At 44.4% G+C, this 15,656-nt stretch overlaps 2 protein-coding genes across 3 annotated transcripts in view; both read left to right on the top strand.

The window, feature by feature from the left end:
• Positions 1-7,376, top strand: part of LOC124796468 (cyclin-Y) — a 75,416-nt gene extending 68,040 nt beyond the window's left edge. For both annotated transcript variants that reach the window (XM_047260695.1, XM_047260694.1), the window contains 2 exons: positions 5,524-5,676; positions 5,790-7,376. In XM_047260695.1, the coding sequence (XP_047116651.1) occupies positions 5,524-5,676; positions 5,790-6,078 (442 nt within the window). In that variant the 3' untranslated portion in view covers positions 6,079-7,376. The remainder of the gene's footprint in view (positions 1-5,523; positions 5,677-5,789) is intronic.
• A 5,329-nt stretch (positions 7,377-12,705) lies between these two features.
• On the top strand, positions 12,706-15,651 carry LOC124795874 (basic proline-rich protein-like). The gene has a single exon (XM_047259956.1). It carries the CDS (start codon positions 12,706-12,708, stop codon positions 15,649-15,651), a length of 2,946 nt encoding a protein of 981 aa, XP_047115912.1.
• Positions 15,652-15,656: the final 5 nt, after the last annotated feature.

The raw sequence follows: 15,656 nt of genomic DNA on the forward strand, positions 1-15,656 counted from the left end.
TCTGGCAGGCAGAATGGGCAGCAATCTGCAGTTGTTAACTGATGGTGCTGGTGTTTACAGCAAGGTGTTGAAGATAAATAACTGTAGGTTGATACAAGGTGATATAGACAAGATTTCTAGTTGGTGTGATGAATGGCATATGGAAAAAGGTAAGTTATTGCGGATGATTGGGAAAAGCAAACCTGTAATGTCTGGATATGGCATTAGTAGTGCCCTGCTTGACACAGTCACATTGTTTGCATATCTGGGCATAATGGTGTGAAGCGATATGAAATGGAACGAGCATCTGAGGATTGTGGTAGGGAAGGCGAATGGTTAACTTCGGTTTGTTGAGGGAATTTGAGGAAGGTGTGGTTCATCTGTAAAGGAGACTGCATATAGGATGCTGTGCAACCCATTCTTGAGTATGCTCAAGTGTTTGGGATCTGCACCAGGTCAGATAGAAAGAACACATCAAGCAATTCATAGGTGAGCTGCTAGATTTGTTACCAGTAGGGCCGATCAGCATGCAAAGTGTTACGGATATGCTTCGGAGCTCATGTGGGATTCTCTGGAGGTAAGAATACATTCATTTTGAAGAACACTACTGAGAAGTTTAGAGACCTGGCATTTGAAGCTGGCTATAGAACGATCCAGTTGCTGCTGCCAACATACACTCACATAGTGACAACATAGAAAAGATATGAGAAATTAAAGATCCTATGGATGCTTATAGACAGTTGTTTCATCATTGCTCTCCCTATCTAAGAGTGGAGCAGGAAACGAAACAGCTAGTTGTGGTATAGGGTACCCTCAACCATGCACCTTATGGTGGCTTGCAGAATATGTATGTAGATGTAGAGTGATATATTCTAGTCATAAGATACTATATTTTTTGTTTGTGAAGTGAATGGTTGTATAGTTATCCAAATTTAAAGCAAGGTGCCAATCTTTGCACCACTTCGAAATCTTAAGAAGGTATGACCGAATATTTATGCAGCTTCTTTCAGATAATACTTCATTATAGATAACTGCATCATGTGCGAAATGTCTTGGGGTTACTATTAATATTGTCTGCAAGATCATTAATATACTATGTTAGCAGCAAGGGCCCCAATATATTTTCATGGAGTGAACCTGAAGTTAGTTTTACTTCTGTTGATGACACACTATCCTAGGTAACGTCCCATGTCCTCCCTACCAACAGACCTCAGTTGAAGTCATAAATTTCAGTAGATGCATAACATGACCATATTTTCAATAATAAGCCTAGGTGTGGTACTGAGTCAAATGCTTTTTGGAAATCAAGAAATAGTGCATCTACCCAATCACCTTGATTCATGGACTTCAGGTAGTCGTGAGAAAAGTGAGTTGGGTTTCTCAAGATTGGTGTTTGCAGCCAGTTCACGTGAAAGAGGTCATTCTGTTATTTGCAGTGGTACAAGAAATGAATTTGGGCAGTAATCCAGTATTTTCCTTTGTAAAAGAACATTTGAAAACTGAGTTCAGGATTCCTGCTTTTGCTGTGCTACCCTCAGCTTCAATTTCTGTTAAATAAATGAATGTTTGGACACTAACTTTGGTACCAATAACAGCCTTCACATATGACTAGAATTTCTTTGAGATGTGTGAGAGATATTTCTACAAATAGTCTGCTACAGTAGTTATGAAGGTTTCACAAATTCTTCTCATGACAGCCAAGCACATTTCATGAGCATCTCTTTATCTTCAGCTTCTCCTTATCTTCAGCCCCTATGCTTTGTTTTACGAATGTTACGCAGCACTCTCTGTTTAATTTAAACATTGTATTAGATATATATCTAGTGTATGGTCAACTATGCTCCTAAACCTGATCACGTTTCTTTTACGTGCAGATCTTCAGAGCTAAATGTTTAAAGTTCCTTATTGAGGTTCGATACTTCTGTCTCTTTATTAGTTTTCTGAACATGTAAATCCTGCTATTGTTTTTTTTTTTCACATGTAGTGTGGTAATCATTGTTGCTACAAGTACCTCATGGTCACTGACACTAGTTTCAATGTGAACATCCTAAAAGAGGTCAAATCTGCTTGTTGCTATTAGACGTGGTATATTTCTATCAGGAGTGAGCTCCTGAACAATCTGTTGTAGGTACTTCTCAGAAAAGGCCTTTAGCAGTGTTTTGCAAGATATATTGTCACACTCACCACTAGTGAAACTGTAATTTCCCCAGTTGATTGCTGGATGATTAAAGTCTCCTCCAATGACAACAGTGAGATTTGGGGAACTTATGCATCAGTGAACTTAGGGTTTGCTCTAAAATGTTCAGTTGAATCTGGACGTGAGTGTGGTGATTGATAGAAGGATCTGAATAAAAGTTTATGCCTGCCCTTGATCCTGAGTCTTGCCCAGATGATCCTTGCATGCAGCTTCAATTTCCAACTTGGTGGATTTGAGTTTCATGTCCACTGAAACTGATATACCACCTCCATTTACCATATTTACCATTAGCCTATCTTTTTAATATACACTTGAATCCCCCCCACCCCCTCCACCCCCCACCACCAAATCTCACTGTTATCAATTTCAGGTTTTAACCAGCTTTCTGTACCTAACATTATGTGAGATCCAGTGCTTTGCAGGAAATCTGTAATTTCATTGTGGATGCTTTGGCAGTCAATTGCTTGTAGGGAGCATTTCTTTGGCTCTTATACTAACACTTCTGTTCCCGTACAGATATCATTATGTGTGTAGAGTAGCCTAATTTGTATTAAAAAACTACTTGTGTCCAACTCAGTCAGGTAACTTGGGTGCAGCTTGTGATTTACAGTGCAGACCTGACCCAATTGAGGGATCCTACAATTCCCAACACTATGGTGCAAGTCCAGGAAATTGAAGTCTCGCATGTCACAGAACCATCAAAATCTCTTGTTCAATCCTTCCATGCAACTCAGAACCAGGGGAGGTGATCAGTTTTGGGGACAATACTGGAAATTGGGAAATTTGTTGAAAACTATGTGACCAAGGCCTCTTCTCATCCTTCTCTACCAGTTGCCAGAATGATCCAAGTAGGCATGAGGCCTCCAGCACATGGTTTGCTTCCCATCACTTTCTGCAATTTCCATAAGCATTACAATTATTTGCCATATGACAATTAATAGACAATTAATAGACCCCACTGTTTTTGCGTTTGCTTCCTCTTGAAACAGGGCACAGTAGGTTTCACATCAGGTGAAGTGAGTTTCGCTTACTGAAGTTTGTTTTCAGAGTAAGACAGTATGTCGAACTTTTTGCTTAGGGGAATAGTATGACACTCACACTTTTCACTGGTCGCTGTTTCCCCTGTAGGGCACACAGCCGCACCACTGACAAGCCCCTGGAAGTCGTGCACAAGTAGTTCGGATCTGTGGAGGAGTCAGGATCCACAGAAGAGGATAGTATTTGAGGTGCCTTGATATTTCCCAACTCTCAGGAGCACTCCTGACACACCCATCTGCAGCAGCTTCAGATTCTTTGACACTAGTCATAGGAGTTTCCAGCTGCTTTCATATGTCAACTAACTCGTCCCTTGTTTGAGAATTGCAATCACAGTGTGGCTGGTACTATGTTTTACACAAAAATAAACAAATAGCTGTATTGTAAACATGTTGATTCTAGAGCTATTAATCTAAAAGTAAATTTAATTCCCTGTAAGAATTTCAAGTAGTTAATAAACAAAATGAGATTTCTATTAAAGCAACAGAAAAATGTAGAATAAAAGTTAGTAATTTTCTTAAACATTTTTGATGTTGTAGGTGCCAACAATCTTGAAAGTAGCATTCAGTTTTGATTAATACAGGCAGTATATACACCTGTTGAAAACATAGGGTGACAATTGTTGAACTATATGAAAAAACATATGAATTTGTTACAAACTATGGCGTGCACTCACTTCATTCAACATGTAAATGTCACTACAGGTAATTGAATTTAGGTTATGACACGTTCGATATGCCTGCCATCATTGGTGATGAGGTGACGCAGATGAATAGCGAAATATTGCATCACCCACTGAAGTGTCAGAGCGTAGATGCTGTCAATGACTCCTGAATTGCTGTTTTCTGCTCAGCAATGGTTTTGGGGTTTTTGCTGTACTCCTTGTCTTTAATATAGCCCCACAAAAAGGAGTCACTATTCAGATCCGAAGAATATGGCAGCCAATCGAGGCCCATGCCAGTGTCCTCTGGGTACCCCAGAGCCAGAATGCAGTCCCCAAAGTGTCCTCCAGGATATCAAACATACTCCTGCTTTGATGGAGTTGAGTTTTGTCTTGCATGAACCACATCTTGTCAAAATTAGGTTCACTTTGGATGGTGGGATGAAATCATCTTTCACACTTTCATCCACAGTTTGGTAGTCACTGTGCCATCAAGGAATATCGGACCAATTATTGCATGACTGGATGTTGCACACCACACAGTCATCCATTAGGGGTGAAGAGACTTCTTAATCATGAAATGCAGATTCTCTGTCACTCAAATGCGCCAATTTCACTTATTGACAAACCTGTCCAAATGACAGTGGACTTCGTCGTTAAACCAAACCATACATGAGCATACTAATTCCCATCCTGCCCCCCTCCCCCTGGCCAACCGTGCAGTTGGAACATCCTAACAAAAACTGTGCAGATTTTATTTCATATAGTTCAATAATTGTTACCCCGTATGTGCTACAATAATTAAATACAAATGCTGTTTGCTATGAAATATGTTGTGCACAATAGTTATAACTTCCAAAAATTCTTAAAAATGTATGTTTATTCGTGTTGATATACACTGAAATTTGGGGTGATTGATTCTTTGGATGAGGATGGTACTACTCACATTATATAAACCACAAAAGAATTTTTTTACATCACTCATCATACTAAAGTTGACAATATATCACAACAGACAGAAGTAGTATTTGATACATTCGACACGAAAAGCACGTTTAAATTATACATCAAGTTTTTGGACCTTAGTTTTTGAGGTGATGTTTTATTTTATTCATACACAAAGGAAATACCAGAAGTTGGCTTATACATATAAATATAAGTTAGTAAACATGTGAATTGCACAGATTTTGTCCTTAGCTTGTTTCATAACACATTTTACATTAGTGCCAAAGATGAACATTGTAGTGTCAGTACATTACACAAAACTGACATAAAATGTGGAGTGCAAGAATGGACATCTTCCACTTGTGGTAGCTAACAATACATAATGAACAAAAATTAAGAACAGGACACACACACACACACACACACACACACACACACACACACACACACACACAGACAACCCCGCGCGCTATCACGCGTGCACGTGCGGCACGATCAAACCCCGAAGCCAAAGGAAAAACATTATATGTCTAGGATTTCAGCTGAATACATGTGTTGACAGAATTAGTATGAAATAAAAGTAAATTGTAACTGCCTATAAAATTCACTTGTGCAGCTACCTCTATAAACACCTTCTTATATATCTTACATATCTTAACATCATTCAAGAAATGCTTTCTTACATTTAGCGTTACCTTTGTATTAGACTGCTGACGTATGCTGAGGTCGATATAACCCCTGCCAATTGGAAAAGAATCGTTCTTGGAGCAATCTTATTAGCATCAAAAGTATGGGATGATCAGGCTGTGTGGAATGTTGATTACTGTCAAATACTGAAGGACATCACTGTAGAAGACATGTGAGTAGCAAGCAGTTTAACTCATAGTTACTTAATTAGCAGATATTCTACAAGTTTTTTTTGTCATGCAATGCTTGTGTATAGCTATATAACTGAAAAATAACTTATTTCAGGAATGAACTTGAGCGACAGTTTCTGGAAATGTTACAATTCAACATTAATGTTCCCTCCAGTGTTTATGCAAAGTATTACTTCGATCTCCGAACTCTAGCAGAGGCAAACGATCTTTCATTTCCTGCTGAGCCACTCAGCAAAGAAAGAGCTCAAAAGCTAGAGGCTATGTCACGTGTCTGTGAGGACAAAATAACGGCAGAGGCATTACGTAATGGACACAAAAAATGGTCAAGTATGGATAATGTGAGTACTGGAGGACCTAGACGCAGTGTAGCAATTCTTTCGTAACACAGTGAGTTTTGTCTGTTGAGTTGCACACTGCTTGAAGTTTGATCACCATGTGTTAATGAAATGAGACCACTGAAAAAAAGGACTGATGTATACGTCCAGTCTTATTTTTCTTGCCGATGACTTTCATCATGAGATGTATTATGAAACTGTCAGACAAGCAGTGTATGAAACACCTACATTTTAAACACTTTGTACTGGTGGTGATGCAACGAAGTTATGTATGAATGACTGAAAATTTTTAATAAGTTTTATTTGTCAGTTGTATCTATACAAATTACCAAAGGATGTTTCTGCAATACAGGTGCTGTGTTGCTGTTAAGAGGAGGATAAAATTTCACATTATATTTCTTTTTTATGTAAAGATTGTTTCTTCCAAACCCTGTCTTTTTTTTTCCAGAAATTATTGGGAAGTATCCAACATAGTTTTTATCTTTTGTATTGCCTTGTACAGTAAACAAAGTAATTTAAAGGTTTGAAATTTTAATATGACTGTGTAGTCATGCAGTGATGTAATGGCTGTAACTTCCTAACAGTAATATGTTGTCAGTTGTAGGCAGCTGAAATTGTATTGAAAGTCAGTACATATATGTAGCACAACATCAGCCATCTTTTCTGTGATTAAATTTTGTTATTTTAAATACCAAAATATTTTACTGGTAATTGTTAGCAAAAATTTTATGCGTCTTTGCTTATTAAGAAATTTATTGTATTTGCTATATTTTTGATTGCTGTAACTTTCAAAAAATATGTAATTATTTAATTTTCCTTAGGGAAGGCATTTATAGTGTTTCCACAAATACTTGTATATTTTTGTAGAACTTATATGAAGATTTTTTTTAATGTGTTGACAAGTCTGTTTCATTCCTTTGCTCTTATATATATATAAAAAATAATGCACCAGGGCGATAATTTTGTTTGCCCATTACAATATTATTTTGTTAAAGTGATGTGTCACTTCTTCCACTATTCCTTCAGAAATATGTCTTGAAAATTTCATAGTGCAGAATATATAAAAAGAAATAGCACCTTTTTCTATGAAGTTCAGTTCATAAAATGTAAATCATCAAATCTAATTATTTGACATGATTTGTCAAGAATTTAAGTTCATTGTTTCTTTGATTCTCTTGAGTTTACAGAACAGCAGTTTGGACCTCAGAAATGGATACAGATTGCTATTCTCCTAAGAGAATTATTTGCTTTAAAGTAATTGTTGTGTATGTGACCTGTGCCAGACTTTTGTAATGAAACGCCTTTACAGAAATTTCATATTGAAATATATTTTTAAATTGCTTGAAGTTTAGTTGTAGTTCATTCTGTGTGCCAGTTATTCATAGTGAAAAAGTGATGTTACTTTTTTGCTTCAATAGACACTTCTCACAAGCAGTGAGAAGTGCACTCTGGGGGCAAAGTAATGATTTTGCTCCAGAATTACTTTAGTTGCTCAAGAGTTCCTATCACTAGTGTATTGTTATTGATGGTGCACTGAGAGATTTTTTTTCTCAGTATTCAAGCCTTCCAAAAAAAAGGTCAGTGTTTCCTGACATAGAACAAAAACGAACAGCATTTAAAAGATGAAGATTTAGAAATGCTTCTTCATAAGCTGCCAGTATAGGTTGGTGGCTAACAAAGGTGAAAGCCTAAGAAACAACTGCACAAAATGGAATTGTGCCAATAACTTCATGTACAAAGCTTTATAAATCAGTGGTTAGTGGTCTCCTTTGGCCTTAATAGTTTGTATGAGCAGCTCTGCTGATTTTGTTGAAAATGTGTGCAAATCACCTTATACTATCAGTGGATAAAGGAACACATGTAGGTACTTACCAATAGCAAACATTTTGTCGAATCATAATTAAATACATATTTCTGTTTCCAACAGTGATGTAGATGTCAGTGTTTTGGCATTTCTGTTCATGTTACATTTGCAGATAGTAAAATAACAAGGAATACCTTGCAAATTAAAAGCATGTAAATACATTGTATTCATGATGATACCTTAGAGACAGTGGAAATAGAAAAAGATTTTGTTGCTTTCATATAAGAAAAGAAAAAGTAGAAAGATAGCTAGCTGCCCTTGCACATTATTCAATACATGTATAATGCATTACATGAATGAATGTCAAAACAAGCTATTTTGTATAACTACCAGGTGATCACAAAGTCAGTATAAATTTGAAAACTTTACAAACCATGTAATAATGTAGATAGAGAGGTAAAAATTGACACACATGCTTGGAATGACATGGGGTTTTATTAGAGCAAAAAAAAAAAAAAAAAAAGAAAAGGTGTTGCTAGACGTGTGAAAGATATCTTGTGCGCGTTGTTTGGTGATGATCGTGTGCTCAGCTGCCACTTTCGTCATGCTTGGCCTCCCAGGTCCCCAGACCTCAGTCCGTGCGATTATTGGCTTTGGGGTTACCTGAAGTCGCAAGTGTATTGTGATCGACCGACATCTCTAGGGATGCTGAAAGACAACATCCGATGCCAATGCCTCACCATAACTCCGGACATGTTGTACAGTGCTGTTCACAACATTATTCCTCAACTACAGCTATTTTTGAGGAATGATGGTGGACATATTGAGCATTTCCTGTAAAGAACATTATCTTTGCTTTGTCTTACTTTGTTATGCTAATTATTGCTATTCTGATCAGATGAAGCACCATGCGTCAGACATTTTTTTAACTTTTGTATTTTTTTGATTCTAACAAAATCCCATGCCATTCCAAGCATGTGTGTCAATTTGTACCCCTCTATCTGTGACATTATTCCATGATTTATTCAGTTTTCAAATTTATACTGACTTTTTGATCACCCGGTATTTTGAAGTTGTGCACCTCAGTAATTTTGAGATTGTATGTTGCTTGCAGCTCATAATGAGATTGGCAGAGGACCAACAATAAAACAACATTGTAGTACATTATCACACATTATCTGTATCTTCCAGTGAACAGACAAGCTAAAGACAGAGACTGTAATAGATAGCAATAGTGGTATTTGTGGAGGCTCTTGTGGTAGTGTTAAAAATTCTTAAAAAAGAAAGTAATTCCAGTTCATTTTTTGAAACTGAAAGTAAATATTGCTGCACTTGGTATTGTGACAGCTACTCCAGCTCTTCTGAAACATGGAACAGAGAAAGGTGGAGGGGTTACACCCGAAACAATGCCTACACATTATGGTAAGAGTCTGAAAGAATGAACACAACAACCCACATAAAATATGCCATTTGAGGTGCAATGAAAAGCGTAACAAAAATGATTAAATGTTACACAGCTGGAGGTGTAGTTTTTTATGGATGCTAAGATTTTGTTGGCTGATAGTGGCAAACAAGATGTTCACTATATCGTCTTCCAGTACTGCAATCTCAAGGAAGACACTAACAAGCCCAAACATTAAGTTAAGGGCAGTAGGTATTTTGTTCGGTTTAACAACAGCATTTGACTGTGTGGACCATGAAGTATTTTTGCACAAGTTGGAACATTACAGGATTGTGGAGAAAGCTTACCAAAGCTCACTTCATATCTGGAAAGTAGAAAGCAGATGTTGCCCTTCAGTCTCAAAATCTCATTAAGATTGAGATCATGTGAAGTGTGGGTTGCCATATGTTTATGTTCTGAGGTTATTGCGCTTCTTGGTGTATATCGATGAACTGTGACTGAACATAACAGGTTGACTCAAAAAATTTTCCCTTTGCAGGTGTACAAGTGTTGAGAGAGTCACAAAAGGGAAAGTAAATGATCTAGCTAATAGGGTAGTTGATTATATCACATGGGGCTTTCAGAAGCCAAATTAAAGCTTAACTGCAACAAAACACAGTGCATATAATTTGTCATGGAACTATTCTAAGAGTGAAATTTTACTATCTCGATGTGGTCAAACAATCTGTGAAACTGACCATTTTAAATTCTTAGTTCTGCTGAGGTAGATGAAAAACTTTCTTGGAAGTATCACATTCAGTATCTTGTGCAGAATTTGAATGCTCTTATCTTCTTCTTCGTAAGAATAATCTCTGTTGACTGTCACACTGAAACATTAAGGCTTGTTTATTTATTTTCACCATTAACTCCTGTGGTACATATTTTGGGGTAGCTCTGTGCACACACTGAGAATATTATTTGAATTACTTTCCATGCTGAGAAAAAATTTAAATTTAAATGAGAATTGTCCAAAATAAACTGACAAACATAAAGACTTATTCACTACGCTGATATAAACTGTGCATACTGGACAATGCACAAATGAAAGGAAGAAACATTTAGTAGTAATTCATTATTGTGGTACACTCTTTTTTTCTGCAACAGTGTCTGCTGATGTCACTCTTAAACTCTGTGGTTGCCTTTTATAAACAGCTAACTCGATCTTGGTATGAAAATTACATAATATTTTATATCTGGCGTGAGGCTGAAGGAGCTAAAAGGTGGAAATCAGAATGGCAATATATATTTTCAGATACACTGACTGATCTCTGTCTCTACCTACAGATGTGGTGGACAGACAGAAACTACAGCATTCAGGAAAATAAAAGTTTTATATTACTGATTATAAATTACATCACGTGCACATATGTTGACTATGGCGTGACAAACAGAAAAATAAGATACAATTACCAGTGTTTGTACAAATAGTTCCATTGCTAACTAATAATTCTAGTCATGAAGTACAATATTTTCTTTTAATATTTATTTTCTAAGAAAAATAATGAAATGTTTTTGTTGTAATATTCCACTACTGTGTAGTACACAGCTAACCGATTGTTACTACCAGCATCCTGCCTCCAAATTCCATGTTTGTTAATCCAAGGTTTGGAATGACAATTTCTTCCCTTCATCAACTGTGCAATGTATTTTTCTGTTTCTTATATGTCAAGTTGATTGATGAAATAACTGCTCACAAGTCGCAGAAACTAAAATTTGAACTACAGTTTAATGTTGTGTATTTTTCAATTACTCGGGTACAGCAAGAGGTAAATAGACATTCCCTCGCTCTTATACAGCAGTATTATTGTTCTTGGGTTTCTACTTTGAGTTAGATAAAGCTTTAAAAATGTATGAAACTCCCGGAACTCTTTCTACAATGTTGTTCACTACTTGTTAGTGATACTTCAACCTTTATTCCTGCATGCAATGACAGGAAAAGGTGTCAATATATAAAAGCTGACTGCCACTGTGTACAACTATCTACAGAATATAAAGCTTTGTGGCCTGACGGAGTTAGTTTAAACAAACAGAAATGAAAATCAACCATGGCTGTAAATACTAATGACCGGTGAAACATCCAGTGAACATTCATTCTTAGGCTTATACTTTTGCATTTCTAAAAACTAATGTTGGAAAGTAATGGGACACTACGGCTGTTATATTTTCTGAGAACATGGTGCTGTACTGTATGGCTTAAGGGTGATGTCATCCTCCTGGGTAAAACAATTACCTATTTGGATATCCCAGCACGGAATACATAGCAGAATTTTATCATCAGAAGAAACAGAACTGGTATTCTTTTGGTCAGTGTGTGGCTTTGAGGTGGGCTAGAGAATTGAAAAAGAGAAATTAATAACTATAATGGAAATGCCTGGGTGGAATAATAAATAGGATAAGAGAAAGATAATTGCTCAGATATACTGGACCAATGCATAGCACATAGAAACACTAACAGAAAACAATATTTACACTAGCTTTCAAGCTTTTGAACTATTTCTAGCGAAAGTGTTTACACACACACACACACACACACACACACACGAGAGGCACACCCATACTCGTGTCATTGCAGTGAGACTGATTACTGAGTACTGAGAGCAGTTGCTTGGATGGATGGAAATGGGGAGGAGAGAGGGAAGGATGCTCAAGGTAAGTGGGTGTAGTCGAACGGGATAGTGTGAGCTAGGTCTTTCATCAGATGACTCAGGGACTGCACAACAAGGACGAGGAATTCAGGAGGAGGAGCACATAGGGGATGGAGAAAGGGACATAGTAGGGCAGGAAAGGAGGGGAAGGTGCAAATCAGGATGGAGAGGCATGGAAAATGTAGAGGAGATAGTCTGCATGGAGGGTAGGGAGGTAGAGGCCTAGTGGGGAGGAGGTGGGGGGGGCAGGGGGGGTGAGTGTTGGGAGAAAGCAGAGCACGATTTGCAGCAGATACTTCACTATGTGAGTTTCTTGGATACTCCCTTCTAGCACTAGTTTCTCTGAAGTATGCACGTGGGAATACTCTCTCCATCATTACCTGGACTCCTGTAATTCATGTGACCTAAACATTTGCTAACCTGTCTCCTTCTGGCCTCACGTTATATTTTCTCTTCTGTTCTTTACACACCGCTCTTTCCATTCCAGTAGGTTGTGCACTGTCTTCTCCTTACATTCTCCCCCTCTCCTGTCCAATCCCCCACCCACTCAGGTTTCCCTCCCCCTCACCAGCCATGCAGGCTTCCCTCCTCCCCACCACCACCCATGCAGGCTTCCCTTCCCCTCACCCTCACCACCACGGAGGCTTCCCACGCCCTCACCCCCACCACCACGGAGGCTTCCCACGCCCTCAACCCCACCACCCACAGAGGCTTCCCACGCCCTCACCCACACCACCCACAGAGGCTTCCCACGCCCTCACCCCCACCACCCACAGAGGCTTCCCATGCCCTCACCCCCACCACCCACAGAGGCTTCCCACGCCCTCAACCCCACCACCCACAGAGGCTTCCCACGCACTCACCCCCACCACCCACAGAGGCTTCCCACGCACTCACCCCCACCACCCACAGAGGCTTCCCACGCCCTCACCCCCACCACCCACAGAGGCTTCCCACGCCCTCGCCCCCACCACCCACAGAGGCTTCCCACGCCCTCGCCCCCACCACCCACAGAGGCTTCCCACCCCCTCGCCCGCACCACCGACGGTGGCTTCCCACCCCCTCGCCCGCACCACCGACGGTGGCTTCCCACCCCCTCGCCCGCACCACCGACGGTGGCTTTCCTCCCCCTCGCCCGCACCACCGACGGTAGCTTTCCTCCCCCTCGCCCGCACCACCCACGGTGGCTTTCCTCCCCCTCGCCCGCACCACCCACGGTGGCTTTCCTCCCCCTCGCCCGCACCACCCACGGTGGCTTTCCTCCCCCTCGCCCGCACCACCCACGGTGGCTTTCCTCCCCCTCGCCCGCACCACCCACGGTGGCTTTCCTCCCCCTCGCCCGCACCACCCACGGTGGCTTTCCTCCCCCTCGCCCGCACCACCCACGGTGGCTTTCCTCCCCCTCGCCCGCACCACCCACGGTGGCTTTCCTCCCCCTCGCCCGCACCACCCACGGTGGCTTTCCTCCCCCTCGCCCGCACCACCCACGGTGGCTTTCCTCCCCCTCGCCCGCACCACCCCCGGCGGCTTTCCTCCCCCTCGCCCGCACCACCCCCGGCGGCTTTCCTCCCCCTCGCCCGCACCACCCCCGGCGGCATTCCTCCCCCTCCCCCGCACCACCCCCGGCGGCATTCCTCCCCCTCGCCCGCACCACCCCCGGCGGCATTCCTCCCCCTCGCCCGCACCACCCACGGCGGCATTCCTCCCCCTCGCCCGCACCACCCACGGCGGCATTCCTCCCCCTCGCCCGCACCACCCACGGCGGCATTCCTCCCCCTCGCCCGACCCACCCACGGCGGCATTCCTCCCCCTCGCCCGACCCACCCACGGTGGCATTCCTCCCCCTCGCCCGACCCACCCACGGTGGCATTCCTCCCCCTCGCCCGACCCACCCACGGTGGCATTCCTCCCCCTCGCCCGACCCACCCACGGTGGCTTTCCTCCCCCTCGCCCGACCCACCCACGGTGGCTTTCCTCCCCCTCGCCCCACCATCCACGGTGGCTTTCCTCCCCCTCGCCCCACCATCCACGGTGGCTTTCCTCCCCCTCGCCCCACCATCCACGGTGGCTTTCCTCCCCCTCGCCCCACCATCCACGGTGGCTTTCCTCCCCCTCGCCCCACCATCCACGGTGGCTTTCCTCCCCCTCGCCCCACCGTCCACGGTGGCTTTCCTCCCCCTCGCCCCACCATCCACGGTGGCTTTCCTCCCCCTCGCCCCACCATCCACGGTGGCTTTCCTCCCCCTCGCCCCACCATCCACGGTGGCTTTCCTCCCCCTCGCCCCACCATCCACGGTGGCTTTCCTCCCCCTCGCCCCACCATCCACGGTGGCTTTCCTCCCCCTCGCCCCACCATCCACGGTGGCTTTCCTCCCCCTCGCCCCACCATCCACGGTGGCTTTCCTCCCCCTCGCCCCCTCCGCCACCGGTGGCTTTCCTCCCCCTCGCCCCCTCCGCCACCGGTGGCTTTCCTCCCCCTCGCCCCCTCCGCCACCGGTGGCTTTCCTCCCCCTCGCCCCTCCGCCACCGGTGGCTTTCCTCCCCCTCGCCCCCTCCACCACCGGTGGCTTTCCTCCCCCTCGCCCCCTCCACCACCGGTGGCTTTCCTCCCCCTCGCCCGCTCCTCCCACGGAGGCTTCCATCACCCCCACGGAGGCTTCCCTCCCCCCCCACGGAGGCTTCCCTCCCCCACGCCCCCACCACCCACAGAGGCTTCCCACGCCCTCACCCCCACCACCCACAGAGGCTTCCCACGCCCTCACCCCCACCACCCACAGAGGCTTCCCAGGCCCTCACCCCCACCACCCACAGAGGCTTCCCACGCCCTCACCCCCACCACCCACAGAGGCTTCCCACGCCCTCACCCCCACCACCCACAGAGGCTTCCCACGCCCTCACCCCCACCACCCACAGAGGCTTCCCACGCCCTCACCCCCACCACCCACAGAGGCTTCCCACGCCCTCACCCCCACCACCCACAGAGGCTTCCCACGCCCTCACCCCCACCACCCACAGAGGCTTCCCACGCCCTCACCCCCACCACCCACAGAGGCTTCCCACGCCCTCACCCCCACCACCCACAGAGGCTTCCCACGCCCTCACCCCCACCACCCACAGAGGCTTCCCACGCCCTCACCCCCACCACCCACAGAGGCTTCCCACGCCCTCACCCCCACCACCCACAGAGGCTTCCCACGCCCTCACCCCCACCACCCACAGAGGCTTCCCACGCCCTCACCCCCACCACCCATAGAGGCTTCCCACACCCTAACCCCCACCACCCACAGAGGCTTCCCACGCCCTCACCCCCACCACCCACAGAGGCTTCCCACACCCTAACCCCCACCACCCACAGAGGCTTCCCACGCCCTCACCCCCACCACCCACAGAGGCTTCCCACGCCCTCACCCCCACCACCCACAGAGGCTTCCCACGCCCTCACCCCCACCACCCACAGAGGCTTCCCACACCCTCACCCCCACCACCCACAGAGGTTACCCTCCCCCTCAACCGCACCTCCCACAGAGGCTTCCCACCCCCTTACCCGCACCACCGACGGTGGCTTTCCTCCCCCTCGCCCGCACCACCCACTGTGGCTTTCCTCCCCCTCGCCCGCACCACCCACTGTGGCTTTCCTCCCCCTCGCCCGCACCACCCACGGTGGCTTTCCTCCCCCTCGCCCGCACCACCCACGGTGGCTTTCCTCCCCCTCGCCCCACCATCCACGGTGACTTTC

This window comes from Schistocerca piceifrons, chromosome 4 (assembly GCF_021461385.2).
Source record: "Schistocerca piceifrons isolate TAMUIC-IGC-003096 chromosome 4, iqSchPice1.1, whole genome shotgun sequence".
Taxonomy (NCBI): Eukaryota; Metazoa; Arthropoda; class Insecta; order Orthoptera; family Acrididae; genus Schistocerca; species Schistocerca piceifrons.